At 44.8% G+C, this 19,273-nt stretch overlaps 1 protein-coding gene across 1 annotated transcript in view; it reads left to right on the top strand.

The window, feature by feature from the left end:
* TMEM31 (transmembrane protein 31) overlaps positions 1-19,273 on the top strand; it is a 23,877-nt gene extending 4,604 nt beyond the window's left edge. The window contains exons 2-4 of the mRNA XM_010967800.3: positions 16,770-16,824; positions 18,148-18,272; positions 18,846-19,273. Coding sequence (XP_010966102.2) covers positions 16,770-16,824; positions 18,148-18,272; positions 18,846-19,256 — 591 coding nt within the window. The 3' untranslated portion in view covers positions 19,257-19,273. The remainder of the gene's footprint in view (positions 1-16,769; positions 16,825-18,147; positions 18,273-18,845) is intronic.

Raw genomic sequence — 19,273 nt, 5'->3', positions numbered from 1 at the left:
TGGCTTCTCTCCTTTCCTGTCATCAGCCCCCGCCCCTGCTCCAACTGACCCATCCATATGGCAGAAAGAGGTTACTTCAAATGACTGAGAACCAGAATTTAATCAGTGTAGTCCTTGAGTGACCTTGGGATGCTGGACTTGCACATAATCCCTTGGTTTCCCCTTCCTGAATCACTAGCTTAGTGTGCGATTCACCGAAATGTGTGGTTTTGTGAACCACAGACTTTACTTGGAATGATCATGTCAAGTCATCTGTGGTACATATCACCCAACAGAGATGAGGACTGATTCCCACTAGTGTACACTGACTCCTACCATCCGAGCAGTGCCTCGAGAGGATGCCTTGAGCCCATTTTCAGAGGTAACTATGTTCATGCTTATAACGTGCACCCACAGCCCCCATTTGACTGGAAATGATAAAGGGTGTGTCCTTTTTTTTTAATTGAAGTATAATTGATTTACAACATTGTGTTAGTTTCTGGTGTAAAGCCACATCTTTTGAAAATTTCAGCTGCTATATTAAAGAGGACAAACCCATAGCACTTAAAGTGCTGTATCTTTAAATTGTTGAAGCTTAATGATGGGCACATGGGGGTTCATTATACTATGCTTCCTACTCTTGTGTGTTTTTTTGAAGGTTTCTCTAATAAAACAGTGTAAAAAGACCAAAAAATAAAAATAAAAAGTGCTTCATCAGTCCTGAGAAGGGGAGCAGACATGGGTTTCTCTTCAGAAGAATACTTATTAACCAAGGGGTTGGGTGGTAACTTTTAGTAGGGAGGTACCATGTAAAAATCTGGGGAGGGGGTATTTTAGATTGAAAAAGCCGCTGTGCTGGCAATTCTGAGAAGGTCTCCTAGAAGGGGAGTCTCCTGGCCTGCCATCCCTCTCCACCAGACCCCTGAAGAAGCACTGGTAAGCGAATCATCTCCCTCGGGTGTTTGGGAGTGGGGAGAGGTTGGAAATCAGGAAACGGGTCTCAGCTGATTGCTGAAAACTGTTAGTCAGAAGGCAGAGAAACACAGGCAAAGAGAAACGGGCAAGAGACAGGACTTCATTCTCACCCCAGTTGAGTGCTGGAGCGGGCAATCTGCTAAGGAAAGAGGAGAGCAGGGAACAGAATATGTGGCAAAGAGGCCCTCACTTGGATCTCAAAGGATATTCTTTGAAGGTTCCTGGCCCCGTCTGATTTGCAGGTTTTAAAACAAGCGGAAAAGCCATCTGAAGGCCAAGATCACACAAGCACGCCCGCGAGCATCCTTGGTCGTTTGGAAAGGCAACCTCCATAAAGTATGCGTTGAAAACTGGGCGGTTGGGTTCTTCCTTGGTGTTTTCACTTCGACCCAGCAAACAACGGTGCTGGTACACTGCTGGGAGTAAGAAGATACGATTGGAGAGGGGGGGCATTGTTGGGAGTGTGGGGACCCCGGAGGACATGTTCTTTCAAGGCCCTGAGTTGAGGTGACATATTAGAGACCAGGGCCAGAAAAGAGACCAAGGGCAGTACCTAAAAGGTACAAAGCCGAGATTCACCCAGCTGCTCCCAGGCCAGAGTTGTGGGTGGGATGTCAGTGAGACCCAGGCGGGTGTGGCCAGTTTTCAATAGAGCTGGTCTGTGAAACTTGGCTGAGAGCACAGAGGAAGATTGATGTTTGCTCCAGAGTGGGGCTGTCAGCTGTGCTCACCGCCTCACCATGGTCCCAGCTGTAAACAAAAGTCCTGGCCCTTCATGGCACTGCAGAGCAGTCCAGGCTGGCGTAAGTCTCCGAGGACAGCTAGACCATTTTCTCATCCTGGCTGACAACCAGAAGGCAGAAGAAACAATAGAAGGTGGTGGTGGTGGTGGTGGGAGAGGGGACAGGATTGGAAGGGGGTGAGAAGCCGTGACTAGTGGGAAGGAGCTGTCCATTTCAAATCTTAGGTCTTTGGATGTAGGTAGCAGAAATCTTGTAGGGAAAGCAGACCTTTTCCTCGTCAGCTTCACAGATAATAGTGAATCACTAAAGGAGTCCTGCAAGGATTCTAGTGCCTCATTCATTCATTCATTCATTCAGTGAGCACATTCATCACTGTGCTAGGTACCCTGGGTGTGGCGAAGTTGTGGAAGGTAGTTCATAAGTTTAAGCATCTTACAAGGAGTTTTGTGTGTAAAGTTAAGTAACAGTACTAGTGTATCTTTAAATGCCACGTGACAAACATGGAATAGGAGTTTAGAAGCAAGAGAAGCCATATCTGGGTGTGATCGGAGAAGGTGGGATTTGAGAGGGCCTTAGAAAGATAGACACGGTTTGATTAGAAGGAAAAGGCACCCGGCATTCCAGGTTGAGCCGCAAGTGTTAGTGAGAACAAGGACTGCTTTGGCTAAAGCAGCAGGTTACTGTGCCGGAGACTTGTCAAATCCTCACCCCCTCCAGCTCCTGACCACAGCCAACCCCGTCTTCAAGTCTCACTTGAAATGTCCCTTCCTCAGGGAGGGCTTCCTTGACCTCCAGGACCAGGGTAAGCACTCTTACTTTGTGTTCCCCTGGCACCCACTGCTTTCCCCTTTTTAAGATGCCGCCATCTTCACCTGACATCCTACTCTTGTCTCCCTACCATCTGTTCCCCACACTGGGACTCAGAACGTTCTTTGCCAGATGCAAATCTGTTACACTGCTTCCTTTTATAAAACTCCCTTTGTTCTCTTGTGCCTCCCTTTTTGTCCTTTCTGCTTGCCTCCCTCTGACTTTTCCTCATATCTTGAACAGCTCTGTCTCTGGGAAGCCTTCCATGATGTCCCTTCCTCCAACTTCTACCATAACCCAGTCAAGTCCTCTTCTTACATATTGCCATAATACTTCTACATTTTCTCCATTTCACTCTTCTCCAATAACTTAGTCCAAGTTTGTCTCCCTCATCAGAATATAAGCTTTCCGAGGGCAGGGGCTGTGTTTCTTCTTCGCTGTGTTGCCTTTGTATTTATTACAGTGCCTGGCATATTGTGGTAGGTGCTCCACAAAAATTTATGAATGAATCCAAGGGGGATGAGGCAATATTAGTAGCTGAAAGCCAGCTGAAGAGATTGTTCTCACATCTGTAGGCAAATGGAAACCTTTAAAGGTTTTAATTATAGGATAAAGAAATCACTGGACAGCACAGACCTTTTTAGGGGAGGAGGTAATTAGGTTTATTTGTTTGTTTTTATTTAGTGGAGGTATAGGGAATCAAACCCATGACCTCATGCATGCTAAGCACGCACTCTACCACTGAGCTAGACCCTCCCCCCAGCACTGACTTTTGAAAACAAACAGAACAAACAAAAGGTAATTCAAACAAACAATACCCAGAGAATTCCAGCCTCAGCTTACCATGAACCCCAGCCTCCCAATTATCTTGTGGACTCATGTTCCCTTTTTACATGCTCACCCCAGCACTCCCTTCTCCCTAAACAAGAAAACCTGCTCTTTGGTTCTTTAACCAGAGAGATTTGGCAGTAGAGTCAAATGCACTTACTTCCACACGTGCAGTTGTTCACTGGGCTGCCATTTATCGCCCATCTCCATTGTTTCCAACAGTGTGTTCTTAGTCACAGATGAAGAAGACCTGATTCCTGTGTTAAATGGGGCTCACAGTTGAGTGAACCCCTCATGTGGATCACTCAGTTGATAGCTTCAGATTTCTGGTGAAGAGCTTTGCCTTACCTAGGCTCAGTTTGGGAGATTGTTCAGGGCACTAAGCCTGCAGAGGACCTGAATCTCAGGGGTTGGTCCTCTATAAAGCTGGGGACTCAGTGAGACTCAAAGAATGGATGCTTATGCCAATCCACACCAGATTTTCACCCTTCCATAAGGAGGCTAAATAGGGTGAAGAATGTCTGGAAGGGCATTCAGGCAGTAGCCATTTCTTAACCTTATGAGGCTGGACTTATAAGGCCAGTAGACCTCCAAGGTACACCCCTTGAGTGAGCAGAGTGGAGGAACTGCAGGAATCACAAAAAAAGCAATTAGATTTCCCAGTAAAATTTAAGGAGCTGTCCTGCTCCCTGAAGGGGGCTGAAACAAAAATGTGGCTCCAAGAAACCTTCCAAGGACAATCAGAAAGCACCCACTCTCACCTGGGGTAGACATTAATGCCAGGGGATGGTGTCTTTCATCTTAGATTTGGTTCCCAGGTGGTTAGGAAGATAGCGAATGGGAATGTCAGAGAGGCAGTGCACCCCTGCCCCTGGCCCCACCCTAAGGGAGAGTTAAAGGAAGCAGTGGATAGTCTTTTGTAGCTATAGTCCTAAGTGGTTATCTCTTGGTTGAGGGATAACATCAAACATGGTATTAGTGAAGCTTTGAAGATATAGTCATTAGTTTTTACCCTCTCTCTCCCCCTTGAATCATTTCCCCTGAATATGAATCCACCACCAGAATATCAGGGAGATAATACCTAAGTAGCAGATAGACATGAGTGAGATTACTTTCCATGACTCATTGCTCTACTCTGTTAGGTGGCCTTGTGTGAAGAACGTTCAGGCACCTGGGATTTGAAATTCCAAGAGATGGGACAGGAAAGGTTAACTCCAAAATCAGTGAAGGATATTTCAAATAAGGATAATGATGTGTTAGTGAGAAATCACATTATATCCTTCCCTAAAGGATCAAACTGAAGCTTAGGCTAATCAAATGGGTGGTAATAGGTTATGTTTCTATTAGGGAAAGGGTAAAAGGGTATAAAACTAGAATTCACAAATAAATTTACAAAGGAACCCTGGAGAACTGAACACCCTGAGTTTGTAGAATTTGGAGCTTGGCATGACCACTTTATACCTATACTATCATATCTGTTGCCAAGATTTATTTGTGGTAGCCTCTTTCAATGGGGACTTTGGACATTGAATTTGGATATCAGCCAACAGATTGGCATGCCAGAGGTTGGGGACTGAATGGTATCACAGGGACAGTTTCCTCAGCTACAGATTACGTCTAGGTCTTGAATCTGCTGCAGTTTATGTGTCAGAGTAGTCTCAGAAGTGAGCCTCTGGAGCTAATAAATTATGACACACTTTGATCCCTCACTTTCTATTCCATTCTTTCCCTTAACAGCTTCAGCTAAGTTGAAAAAAAGAGTGGAAGTAGTTACACTTAGGGCTTGGGATTTGCTCAATCAGGCGCTCGGTGTCCCCATGTTATCTGATGAGCAGACAAGACAAAATGACCTGGGAGGGCCCTTCTAACTCTGTTGTGCCAGGATCTAGAATTCTAAGACATTGTGCTCCATTGACCCAGTTGCCTTATGGGAAATCCCATGAGAGATTAGTTTTCTAAAAGAGCCAATTGTTTGTTTCTCTGTGTGGGAATAGTGGTAAATGCAGTCAAGATAGCAAATGTGCTGCTGAGACCAAAGGTCCCAAGCATTCTTGCCCTTCTGATAGTCAGGGCTGTCTTTATAACAAAGATTCTCACTCCCTGAAGTAGTTAAGTTTTAGTGTTAAATTGAGGAGTGATAAGACACATTAGTCAACAAGGCATTGTTAGTAAGTGTAAGGGGAGGGAGGCTGATAAGAATTCAGGACTTCTGTAGTTTGATAATTTGAAGAGGAGCTTAGAGTCAGAAAGATGCCCAATTGTTAGATTCCTTTGTCATGACTGCCCTTCTTTTTGACTTAGTCTCAAAACACAAAGTCTTTTTATACTATTATTCAAATAATACAGTTGTAACACCCATTGACCTGTTAAATGGATTACCTCTGCAGTTTTGTTTTTCAAAAATTTAAAAGCAGTAGTAAACTCTGTCCTCCCTGCCCCTGCCCCCTCCCACGTGAAATATTATTATGCTGGAGTAAATGCATCAGCTGCAAGTATCGTTGCTCTGACTGAACTGTGCATGTAGTGTGGGGAGAAGGAGAGAGGGAGGTGGCTGCCTGGTCTAGGGTGCCTTAAAGCTGACTTTAAAAATTCTTTGCCCATGTGATCTACAAAGTAGAAGAAAAATATCTCCCAAGCAAGGGCACAACAGAATGGAGGTGCTGGGGTTTGAACCCATGACCTCATGTGTGCTAAGCATGCGCTCTGCCACTGAGCTACATCCCCACCTCATGCACCTGTCTTTTTTAAAGTAACCTTTATGAAATAAAACAAATTTATTCCCTTAAAAAGACTAGTTATAGTGGTAACCAGTTGGGTTTTTTGGTGGGGGAGAGGGGGTGCAGAGGAGCAGGTTCTGGGAGTTAGGAGTGAAAGGAAATTTACTTTTTTCCTATGCTTTTGTACTATTTTTCTCTTTTACCAGGCAAGCATGGCCTACTTAAAACAAATAAAGATGTAAAACAAAATAAAAGAGAAAATTAAATGCTGAAAAATTCCTTGCCCAGTAAGTAAGACTTTGGACTAAGAAATAAGAAAACTGATAAATAGGGTTTTGGTTTTGCCCCTGTCACTTACTCTCTGTGAGACTTGGGTAAGTCAGTTGGCCTCTCTGAGCCTCATTTCCACATCTGCATGAATACATGGTTATTTGCTTTGAGGATGATGTGCCACTTAAATGCTTTGAAAAGGAAGATTACAAGGATGCTTTTTACCTTGATAGCATAGTCCCTCGTGACACAACCCTTGCAAAGTCAGTACAGTTGGTGAGAACTGATGCTTCATTTGGGGGGTTGGGTTAAAAAAACATCTTTTTTAAAGAACTACAGTTGCTCACTACTTAAAAAGTTATCTAGCAAAAACTCATTCATTTCATGCTATGAACTTGGTATGGGGAATTCAAAGATAAGTACATTATAATCCTTGACTTCAAACTCATATTTATGTATGAGAGAAACAAACAAAACACTATATTATCTTACAAGCAGAAACATAGAGTTATGTACAGGGCATTACTGGAGAACCCAAATGTGGATGTTGGGGTGACAGGGGTTTGAGAAGGCATCACAAAAAATGTGATATCTGGTTAGAGTCTTGACAGATGAGTAGGGTTACTTCAGGTGGGAGAGGTCAGAGGAGGGCATTTAAAGGCTAGGGAGCAGCATGTGCAAAGGCACGGAGCTTTAGACAGGATGAGTTATTGGGTTCAGGGATCTGTGGTGGATCAGACTGGTCAAATGCAGGGTGCATTTAGGGGAGTCGGGGGAGTGATGAGAGAAGAGGCTGGAGGCACTGGCAGGGGCCAGAGCAGAAAATCTCTTGGAGGTCAATTTAAAGAATGTGGACTTTTTCTGAAGACAATAGGGAACTATTGAAGGATTAAAAGCAAGGAAGAGTCCCCCAGAGATTTCTGTTTTAGAAAGGTGAATCTGTCGATAATGTGGAGAATAGGAAATGATGCTGGAATCAAAAGCTGAACCAAGATGGGTCAGGGAGGAGACAGAAGGAGGGACAGATTTCAGAAGTATTTGGGAGGCAGACTCAACAGGACTTGGTGATTGATTTGATCTGAGGGTTGTGGAAGAAGGGATTGTCAAGGCTGACTCCTGGGTTTTTGGCTTAGGTGACTGGGTAGGTGGAAGTGCCACTCATGAAAACTGGGGAGAATGGAGGAGGAAGTCTGAAGGAAGTTGTGAGTTGCTTGGCTCCAGACATGTTGAGTTGGAGGTCCTTGTGGACATCCAGGTTGAAATGTTCAACAGAGAATTGGAAAATAAGACTAGAGCTGTGGAGAGTTTGAACTGAAGGTAGAAATTTGAGAATCATCCGCGTACAGGTTATCACAGCCACGGAAACAGCTGAGAACAGCCAAGCAGTAGGCAGGCAACGAGGAGAGGTGAAAGCCAAAGGTGAAATCCTGGAGAATGAGAACACCAAGATGCTATGGCCAGAGGGGCGAGAGAAGAAACAAGAATGGGAATAAAAGTCAAGGGAGAAGACAATTTCAAAGAAAGTGTGACAGCTGTGACAAATGTTGCAGGAGGTAATGTAAGATTAGGACAGGATTAGGACAGGAAAGTGTTGACTTGATATGGCGATGAAGAAGGCACTGTGAGGAACATGGGAAAAGCATTTTTGGGATGGAGTTAGGGAGAAGGCAGAGGATAGATTGCAGTCTGTCAAGGAGTAAATGGTAGTTATGAGGTGTGCAAACATCTGATAATGACATCCCTTTTAAGAAACTTGATGGTGAATGGAAGGAGGGCAGTAAATCAATAGCTAGAGAGAACTTCAGGCTCAAATGGAGGGTGTGTTTTATTTTTAATTTTCATTTTGAATGGGAGAGACTTTTCCTCTTTGCTCTCCTCTCGTTTTTACCTCTCCCCCTCCTCTTCCTCCCCCTCTTCTTTCTCTCTCTCACTCTCCCCACCCTCGCTCAATGAAAAAGCTATGGTTCTAAGAGATTCAGCTATTTGCCATGGTTACATAGTTTATAAGCATGTTGTATGCCAGCAAAAGAACCCAGTGACAATGGAGAGACTGAAAAATATATAAGGTGATTTTCACTTGACCCTTTTTGTGAGTGTGGACCCTGCAAAATGAGACACACAAAATGGAAATCTGAAGTTCCAACCAGGCCCATGTGCTGAAAGTTTGACAGGTGTAGAAGAGACTACGATATTGTGGTCTGGTCATATAATAGCTAATCTTCATTGAGCAGTTACTATGGGCCAAGCACTCAGTTAAGCACTTTACCTACATTAACTCATTTAAGTCCCACAACAACCCTATGAGGTAGGTACTGTTATCACCTTCATTTAACAGACGTGAAATTTGAATCACAGAAAGATTCAATGATTTGCTCAAGGCCACATAGTTATTGTGTGCTGGATCTTCCAGAGCCTTCAAGGGACCCTTTAGAGGAGGAAACTGACGCTAAGGGAGGTGGAGTCATTTGTCCAAGAACCCATATCTGGTGAGTGTTGGACTTGTAATACAAACCCAGGCTCTGTCTGGTACCAAAGCCACACTCTTAATCACTACATTGTCATAAATGGCAGCTATTAAAATAGAGAATTTGCTAGATCCAGCTTGGTAAGGCAAAACATTCCCTGAACTTAAGTAATGGTACAAATTGCCCTTATTCCAGGGAGCTGATAGTGAGGGCATGTGCTTGCCTTGGAAATGCACCACATGGTATGATGCAGCCAGGGAATTTGTAGAAAGCCTCCTGGTGAAAGGAGAGACTGCGAAAAACAGAGCTACTCAAGTAGGGTGGCAATAGCTGAGTTCTCACATGAATTCTTCAGGTGGCTTTATGACAGCAGCCATGCTCTGTGAGCAAGAAAGCCCTTGGCTCAGATGTCCTTCCTCCTTCTGGCCTGAGATTTGATAACAAGCTGTTCTGATGCCACTAATCCAAGCTTGTAGACTCTAAATGTTACCCTAGATGTGAAGTATAATGAAGCAAGGAGTGCGAGGCTGGGAAGAGTGTGTGGAACAGGGAAAGGCAGATGGTTGTACTGCCAAAATCCCTGACACAGTACTCACTGGTTGCTGCCAGAGTTTTCATTTGGTGATTGGTTTTTGAAATATAGCTCGATACTAGTCTTTGTATTTGGAATATTATTAATGTTTAATCAGATTGGTATCATTTTTTATTCAACAATGCAACTTACCAGGCTTTGATGTCTTTGTAACTTTGGTTCTCTTATACCCAAGGACCAGCTTGGGTATGTGTTTGCATGCAGACTTTATCTGATTTTATAATTTGCCTTCCACATCTGTTTGTCTATGATCAATAGGTTAATAGAAAGCAAACGAATAGAAATGTGGTGTATAATAAACCACAGAAGTCAGGCTTTCATTCCACATATACATACCGAGCATTGCTATGTACCAGGATCTGTGTGGGTTAAAAAAATTGTATAAGATGCAGTCCCTGCCCTCAAAGAGATTATTCTACAGTTCTTCCATTGAGCAGGTGATACTACTACCTGGTTTCCTAATCCCTTGGTGGTTCCCGTGTTTGGCTGATTTGTTTTTCATCAGCCAAGCAGCCTGGGAAAATCTTTAATCCTAACATAGTGAGTTTGAACTTAAGATTTTGACAGCCAGGAATGACAAGATGATGATGATGATGATAACATTGATAATAGTAAATGGAGAATGGAGAGAGGGAAGTGGGGGCACATAGAAAGATTCATGGGAGGTGATACATTCTAGACAAAGTTGAGATATTTGCATGGCTCAGTGAAAAGGAAAAATAACTTTGAGAGGCAACTTAACATTTCAGCAAGAAGGGTTTCCATTCTTTGGTGATAGGTGGGGGAAAAGGCTTATGGGAGAAAGTGAAAAAAATAAATTTTATTTACTGCCTTTCTTTCACATAGAACTTTTTTTTTTTTTAATTTTAAATGTGTTGGTGAAATTTGGGAGAGCAGGAGGCCCTGCTAGTGGACTGAGGGGAGAGATGAAGACAGACCACCAGTTTTCCAAAGAGCAGAGCAAACTGAAGGAAAGATGGAGGCACTGATAGCCTCAGCAACAACTGAATAAATATAGCCCTTTCTCTGGAAAAATATATGTATAAAATATTTAACAGACATTAAATGCTAACAATGAATTAATGAAAACACCCGAAACATTTTATTTATGTAGCAAGTTTTTTCCCATTTAGAAAATGTGCTGTTTTAAAATTTAACATCATTTCATATGTGATTCAGGCAGAAAGTAGTGTGGGTCTCTAGAGCAACGAGTACTATAAGAATGAGGGTAGATGAAAGAAATCTGACAACTCACTGTAAGAAGGGTCCAAGTTCAAGAATACTGTGATCGAATGGATTGTTGGGTGTCAGACGCTTCCAGTGAGACCCAGCATGCCCCCTACCCCCATACATGTGCGGGAAGGGTGAGGAAAATAAAAGCTGTTTGCACCTGATCTGACACCATGTGTCTCCCTGCTCTACTCGGGGGCTCTGATAGGGAGGGACAGTACCTTCCACCTGGCATGGCCTCTGAGTAGCTTTGTGAACTCCTTTGGGCTATTATGTTGGTTGGTACTTTGGCTTCTTTGGCTCCCAGCACCAGCTGATGCCCTGCGCTGAGTCCCAGTTGGGCAGGCTGTATTGCTCAGTGCTGTAGCTGTCTCCAGGGCATTGTTCTTGAGACTTCCAACAGGGCAGATTTGTGCAGTTGGCCCATCTGGACAAGATCTATAACAAGTAGAGCTCTGTGCAATAAGCTCATCTCCATAGTCCACCCCCCACCACTCCCGCCTTCGGGCTGCAGCAGCCTGACACCCCAGCCCCGCCATAGAGAGTATCAAAGAGATACTCTCTGCTCCTTTCAAAGGGGTATTGCTTGGGGCTTCTCATTGATTGGCACTACCTGGGCAGAAATGGGAAAACAGGGACTCTCTGCCCTCTCAATTCAATCTCCTCTCTTAAGCCAGTCCTTTAGTTTTCAATCTCCTCGGCCACCAGAGTCATAATTAAAACAGTCAATAAGATTAATTTCTGGTCCAGCTTATCCTGGTCAGCCCTGGATGCTCTCCCCAAAGCCAAGAGACAGACGAGAGAAGTATCTCAGTGAACAGGAAAAGAGCAAACGAGCTCAATAGGAAAAAGGGGGAAAGAAAGCTGAGTTCTTGCTCTGACTATAGGATTTGCTTTGGTCATTGGACTTACTGACTTTCAATTTTGACCACTATTTTGAGGAAGGGAGGGAGGGACAGGGTGGGAGGAAGATATGAGAGAGGGAGAGAAAGAGAGAGAGAGAGATTGGACTCACATAGTTAATTATTCTAGGTCCAGAGAAATGGACAAGATGTTTAAGAGATCATTTGATCACCTGTCTTCCAGCTGTTTAGCCCCACCCTTTAATCTTTCCTTTTTCAGTTCCTCACAATTGGGTCATTTCAAAGGACTTGGAGTACCAGGCCCAGACTTCCCCACCTCCCAGTGGATGTCAGGCCTGAAATGGGCTCTCCCACACTCTCTCTATTCTGACATTCCTGGTTGCTTCAACTGAATGCTGCCCCTCCTCACTGTGGAAGGAGAAGGGAAGCAAGAGAAGGATTAAGAAATAGCTCCAACTTACGGTTTTCTAACTTCTACAACACCATCCTGAGATTGACCAAGTCAATGTTTGTCCAGGAAGGGGTCCTCTATATACCTAGTTCCCTCCCAGGAACCTCAAAGATCACTTTATCTAGGATGAGGCTGCACGGCACCATTATTTGCTCACTAAAAGGAAGTGAAGGAACAAGTGGAAAATGAGGGGTCCTGTGAAATAAAGAGACTGTGGAGAAAAAGAAGAAAAAATGAACGCCCAGCCAACAGAAGACTTTCTGAGCATAGTTTCTGTATTCTACTCCTCCTAGATCCCACTGCCTTGGATCTGACTTTTTTTGAAAGTTTTCTAGCATCACCAAGTAACTTTCTTAAAGACTAAGCATTTTTATCTTTTTATACTCCACAGCAGTCAAACACCTGCCGCCATGCTAGTTAGGGAATAAAACAAGTATTTCTGAGAGCTGAAAGGGTGGTCTTTCTGAGAGCCAAAGATTGCTGACTCCATTCTGACAGTGTTGCACTTCCAAGGAAACTTGAAGACCTCTCTGTTGGGTCATATAGCGATGCCCTCCTCTGGTATAGCTGATGACTGCTAAGAGGTGGGGAATCTATCCCCTTGCCTTCCTCCTATAGTCAGGGAAACCTGACTGGGTCAACACAGGGAAGCACTTGTGGATGGACAGGACTCCCTATTTGAGCCTGTGGTAGGAGGGACAGAGGGCACAGTCCAGGCCAGGCTCTGGTTGGAGGTGGCAGGACACAGACTGGTGCAGATTAAGATGACCAATGGCAGAATCTAGTAGCAGTGTTCTGAATATTCTGCACTGGAGAACAGAAAAACAGAGATGACTTAGCCATGGAAGACGATCATCCTGGCCCCAGGAGTATGGCCAAATCTTATTCTCATGAGAAATGGGAGAGCATGGAGGAGATCTAGATTTGGGCAGATAAGCCATCTTTCTAAGTACAGCCACCATCGGCACCATCCATTGTAGACCCACATAGCTCTGAGGTTGGCTGTTGAAGTTCTGAGTGGGAGATCGGGAAGGAATTGTCCAAGCCCTTGACAGAATCTAATGGAGGGGGAATGCCCACCCAGGAGGAAGCAGGAAGCCAACAGCCGGACTCTTTAGCTCTGATTCACAGCGCCTGGTGGATATCTTCTGACCGTAGCACTTTATAGACAACCCAGTAGAAGATGTTGAAGATGAGGAAAGTGAAAGGGAAGACAGCTCGGGAGATGGTGTCAATCCTCTTGGCCTGGTCCACGTAGAGTTTTCGCATGGTTTCTCCTTCCCTTAGAAGAGGGGCTGGAGGTTGGGGGCTATAAATGCCAGAACCTTCCATTGGACCTCCATCCCTTGCCTGCAGGCAGTGGCCCAGGCCATAGCCACGGAAATAAAAGCGACTTTCTCGGATGATATCTTCCTCCTGGAATTACATGGAAGAAAAAGCAGAATTTGAGGTCACAGCTCTAAGGCAGAGGACTAGAGACCAGGCCCCACATAGAGATCTCAGGTGATGCTATGCAGACGGGGTGGCTGGGTATACAGGCCCATTGCATGCTTTTTAATGGCCACAAAACTACTTATGAGATAGATGTATGCTAAGCAGCTCTACAAAGTACATATAGTAAGTGTTTAGATTCCATTTGCAGATAAGCCCTGAGCTGCCTTTTTAAAATGCATAACATCATTTAGAGCCCTCTAAAACCCAGTGAAGTGCCAACTCACTGTGAGAGGGACATCTCAATGTCAAGTTATCTCTGACTGGTAATAAACAGAATAAACAGAACAATGAAACCTTTAGAAAGCACAGCTGAGATATTGAGACTTGGGAACTTGACTTTAATGACTTTCCCAAGCTGCAGAAATAATTCTCCTTGTACACAGTATCTTTTAAAAAATGTTTATCTCGACTCAAAGCTGAAAATTCCCAAAGTTTTAAATAACCTAGTTGGTATCCAAATTAGGGTAAAACTGATTACGCTATTGCAGATACGTGTGCTTCTCTGCACATCAGCAGGTTTTGACATAGGGGTTGGTACACCTTGGGTGACATTACCCAATGCACATTACATTTGTGTACAATACATGCATTCTGATGAACGCATTAACACTGCAGAGGTAAATTTTATAAAAACATTAAGCAATGTAGCAGATGACACGAAGTTCATTTGTCTAGTAAGTGATAGCTGACAATCTTAAGTAGCTATAACACAGCTGAGAGCTAAGAGTTAAGGCCAGAGAAAGAGAGAGGGAGGGAGGGAGGGAGAGAGAGAGAGAGAAAGAGAAAGAGAAAGAGAAAGAGAAAGAGAAAGAGAAAGAGAAAGAGAAAGAACCAAAGCCCCTGAATGATCAGTAGATCTTACTCATATAAGAGCCTTTCAGGGCCCCACTCAGAGCCTATTTACTCTTAGTTTCTATCCAACCCAAACCTGCCTAATCTTGTCTACTTCTAAAGGACACACTGCCATCAGAAGTGGTGGTGGTTCACAGCCTGGAAATTAGAGAGAGGACAGGTATACCAGAACCTAGAAATACTTCATTCAAAGATGGTTATGACTTTTTAAAGTATTGATGTTTACAGGAGTGAAATCTTCGGCTCTCCGAGAAATAACCTGAAGTGAAATGCCCCCTTGTGGGATGATGCCAACTATCTCCTCAGTTTGCCCAGGACTGAGGGCTTCCGGAGACACTGGACTTTCAGTAAAAAATAGAATAAGTACCTGTATATTTAATGGATGTGACAGATAGACATACAATGTGGATAAAAGTAGGTTTTACACCTACTATGCAGTTAGAAGAACATCATAGGGTCTTTATAATGGGACCTCTGTCACTGTAGTAACCGGCTGCAAAGTGGCTTCATGGATGAGATGTCAATGTGGTGGGTCCCAGTAACTCTGGGTTATTGCAGCACTGGAAGGCCCAGCCGGGCCCTAGGCAGCAGGGCAGACAAGCTCAGGTCAGAGATTTACCAACAGATCCCACCTCTTTCTCTGCTCCCTGTGGGCTCCTAGTACAGACTTGAGAAAGGGCATTGGACTTGCTCACTGCTGTGTCCCAGTGCCTAGCACGGTGCCAGCATCCAGTAAACACCCAGTAGATATCAGTTAAAAGAATGAATGGACTGGGAGCCACATGCTTCAGAATATGGGACAGGGAATGGCTTTGTTCTCATGAAGCCAGCATCCTCGCAGGATCTCCAACTGAAGAGTCTACTCAGAAAAGAATCTTAGTGACAAAGTGCTTGGCAGGAAAAAACCATCACTCCCTGCCCCACCTCCGCACAATGGCCTGATGCCCTTCAGCCTTCAGAAAGAGTGGCACCTCTGGTCTAGGAAAGAATGTCCTTAGGTCTGCCCACTGGAGAGCTGAGCTACCCACTCCTTCATTGTGCTGGTCTCTGTGGAGAGAGTTGTACACGTGTAGGTCAGAGGCAATTCGCTCTTGTGTTTGTGCTTCGACGTTGAGTCTGTGTAGTGGGGTGGCCTCAGCTCTCTCATCAAGGTTATTTACATAACATGGGTCACCGCAGGCCTTGGCTCACCTCCCTATATCCTGTCAATTATTTTCACACTGTTCCTACCTGAGAGGTTGTGCTGGACCCATTTTAGAGATGAAGAATCAGAGGCCAAGAAAACATCTCCCAATTAAGTGAAAAGGGCGGGGGTAAAGAAAATGATTTTCTCTTTTGCTTTCTAGTTCAGGGTTCCCCAGACCTCGTGTTCCCTGCGGCTCATCCTCATCCCCTCAGCTCTCCAGCGAGAGGATACAAGCATGGAATGTATTTGTTTGCAAAAAGCCTTGAAAGAGAAAATTGACTCCAATTGCTGTTTCTGTGTCGGCAGATCTCATTATTTCCCCTTTTCTCCAATCACAGTAAATCTAAAGGGAATTATTTGGAAATATTTCTCAGGCAAAAGCTATTTCACATGGGAGAGAAAATATGGCAGAGAGAGTAAGCCACCCTTGGCTCTTTTTGATTTTGACGTACTGTACCCCATTGTAGTTGAAGGAGCAAAGATGAATGACCTAAAATCCAAGGACGGGAGTCCTGGATTTGGGTACTACCTGTTTAGACCAAATTCTGAGGGGTGTGTGTGTGTGTGTGTGTGTGTGTGTGTTTTGGAGGGGAGGGACAATGGAGACAAACATCACTTTGTGGCTTCCACGACTGTTGAAATAGAATGTTTTTTATGGCAGCTATCTATAGGGGAGGAGGGCTGGGGCACTAGAGAGGGAAGATATTCCCAAACTAAGCTGAGAAGGGAAGGCAGAGTGTGGGAGAGGGGGTGTGGAGACAGGACAAAGGGATAGATATTGAGTGATATATATTGAAGTGAAGAGAGGAGACTGGAAACCGGGGAAGGGTCTTGGGGGATGGAAAGAGGCAAGGCGGGTTCTGGAACCAAGCCCCTGAGTGCTCTTGGCAGTATTTTGAAATTTCTTCCTTTTCTCAAGTTATTCCATCGATAATGGAAAGGCTTTTTCTCTGTCCGGCTGGCAAGAGAGCCCTCGCCAATCAATCTGCCGAGGTTGGTGAGCTGCGCTCCACGGCCACTGTGTCCAGACCCTGGTGCGAGGGCCTGCTGAGGTTAAAAAAAGGAGAAACAGACCCTTCCCTGTGAAGCCGATAGACTAGCTAGGAAGACAAAGCAGAAATGTCTGGAAAAAGATTAAACTATTTTAGACCGTGACATGGAAGGAGACCACCATGCAGTGGAGATGGATGGTTGAAGAGAGATTAAAGGAAAACAAGATGGAAGTCTGGAGCTGGGCGAACAGCCCCTAGCATGCTTCTAAATTGCTCTTGTCTAAGGAATCCCTGAAAATCATATGGATTCTCTCTCTCCCCGAAGAGGGCTCTTCTCAGACTGAAAACTGACTTCTCTAACTGGAACAGCAGGGCCCAGGGTAAGTTTCTAGAAATGGATTAACCCTGCATCAACTTTTTCAGCCTGCTCGGTGACCTCCAGGATTCTGCTACATTTCTTCCTGGATAGCAAGGGGTTTAGGAAACCTGAAAAGGGACAGGACTAATGGCCTAGGTTTTGGTTTTCAGGTTTTATTTACATTTCTAATAAGCCATGCACACATTTAGGTAGGATCCAGGTGCCTAAGCAGAGCCCAGGCTGCTGTTATAACTTTGCAGTGATTGAGCACTGGTTATGACAGACTTCATTATGAGATCAGGATCAAGCTATACATGCCCAGGAGGGGATAGGCTGTGGGCAGTTGGGGGTTGGAGAGGTGAGGGCAAGGGGGTGGGACAAGTGTCAACCTGGAGTAGCTCTACAGTAACTGCAGCAGTCTTCTGTTGCTGGGACACTCACTCAGGCAATTTAGCTGGCAAAAGGACTCTGGAACTGGTTGGCAGCCTGCTCTTCTTTTCTGAGGTGGGTATTAAGAAGGCATCAAGACCAAAACCCCTATGAAGATGATTTTGATATCTGCAGGCAGGTTTGATACAGCTAAAGAGCGAGTGGGGGACCGTTAGTTTAGAAAAGAGTGCTTCTACTTTTCTTGCCCTTCTGCCAAGACCATCTATTTTTTTTTTTTTTTTCTAACCCTCAGCATCGAATGGGAAAGGCTTTTAGGTCCCTTGAAGAATCAATTACTCCTACTCAAGGAGATGCAGTTGTGGATAGATCCACTAGAGGGCGAGTTTCCCAAGCCCTAACTCAAGGACTGAAGCTGGGCGATGATAAATTCTGACAAACCACTAGAGACAGGAGCCCTGCCCCTCAGCAGAAAGGGACTTTAGCAAGGGATGTGAAATCCCAGCGGTAACTTGAGAGGTATTTTTAGTGTGATATGTGGTAGGGGTACCGCAGGAGCAGCTGAAGTGGGAGGTTGGGGTGTTAGGAAGGGCAAAGAGCCTTAGGGCTAGAGTGGCCCCGACAGGCTAGAACCAGTGGGCTCAGATAGATCTTAGTTTCTTCTTCCTCCAGATGTCATACGTACTTGCCCCTTGGCTTTAGAGCCTCTAGATTAGGCAGAAAACAAGGAACTGGAGCTCAAGTCCAACCAGAACTCTGTCTGTTGATTAAGCGACCAGTATGTAGCTCAGCAAAAGGTTTTAGCTTTGCTCATAATTGGGCCCTTGCTTCTGTGAGAGTGGCCCAGGCACCTCTGTTGTCATGACAACGTACCTAGCACCTAGTGTCTGGGCAGTAGGGGAAGGGGAGGAACTGCCTCTGTTGTCATGACGACAAGATCCCTAATCTATTTCCCCAGGTGATCACTTTACTGTAGGAGAAATGGGGTTAGCAGACAAGAGTGAGGGAGAAGAACAGCTCATGCCCAACAACTCTGATGAACCCAATGAAGATCAAGGCGAAGAAATCCAACAGCCAGAAGAGGCAAGTGATGGTTTTTCAATTCCAGCTTCGTTATGGGGACCCTTTTAGAATGCTCCCCTAGAAAGGCACCAATGCCTGACTCTTGAATTCTTAACTACCAATCAGTTTATGACAACTTGGGGTACCTTCTTCCTGGCTGGGAGGAGAGCCAGGAGCAACCACTACTAATTCTCAAAGCAATCTCATGTTAACTGGCTTGATGAGGTTCTAATAATGGCTAATATTTTTCAGTGCTTACTATGTGCTGGGCACTGCCCATGCTCTTAATCACTCTCCTAGACTTCCCTACAGAAATAACGTCCCATTAGACAGATAAAGAACTGGAATCAGAAGTTAAAATACTTAGCTTCTTCGGGACCAGCCTGGGACTAGAACCCAGGGTTCCTGATTGCCTGTCTAGTCTTTGCAGTCCAGGTCAAGTCTTGGTTTGTGGGAGGAGGAGGAGGGAGGAAGGAACCCAAAGGAGGGAGGAAGTGGGCCCCGCCCTAGTTATACTCACCATACGTTGGCGCCTCTGCCTTCTTCGAAGTCGCATGAATTCCTTATGCTGACGGGAGACAAAATTGACAGCAGCGTATTCCAGCAGGGCAGCGAACACAAAGAGCAGGCACACGGCCATCCAGATGTCGATTGCCTTCACGTAGGACACCTGCAACATCCGCCAATGGAGCAGTCAGCCGCCTTGGAGTCCTCCCATGGCCCATCCAGTGGGTTGCCAGCCCATATCAACTGCCTGCTGTTCTTCAGTTTTATCCTGAATTTCTTCTGGTTTTTAAAGAAGCTTTTCATGATATGTCCCATTGTCTGAGGGCCTATGCCAAAGAGATCGGGCTACCCACCATCCTTCTCTCTGCACTCTCCACCCTCCACTTCTATCTGCCTTTCCTCCCTCCACTTCTTTTCCTTTCTTTCTTCCTTCCTTCAGGACTTCTGCTTCTGCTTATTTTTCTTTTCATTCTTCTTCTGATTCTTTTCTTTCAGTAAACAGCAATGAACATGAA

Source organism: Camelus bactrianus, chromosome X (genome assembly GCF_048773025.1).
Source record: "Camelus bactrianus isolate YW-2024 breed Bactrian camel chromosome X, ASM4877302v1, whole genome shotgun sequence".
Taxonomy (NCBI): Eukaryota; Metazoa; Chordata; class Mammalia; order Artiodactyla; family Camelidae; genus Camelus; species Camelus bactrianus.
Note: the sequence above shows the minus strand (reverse complement) of the source record. Positions and strands in the feature narration are given on the sequence as shown.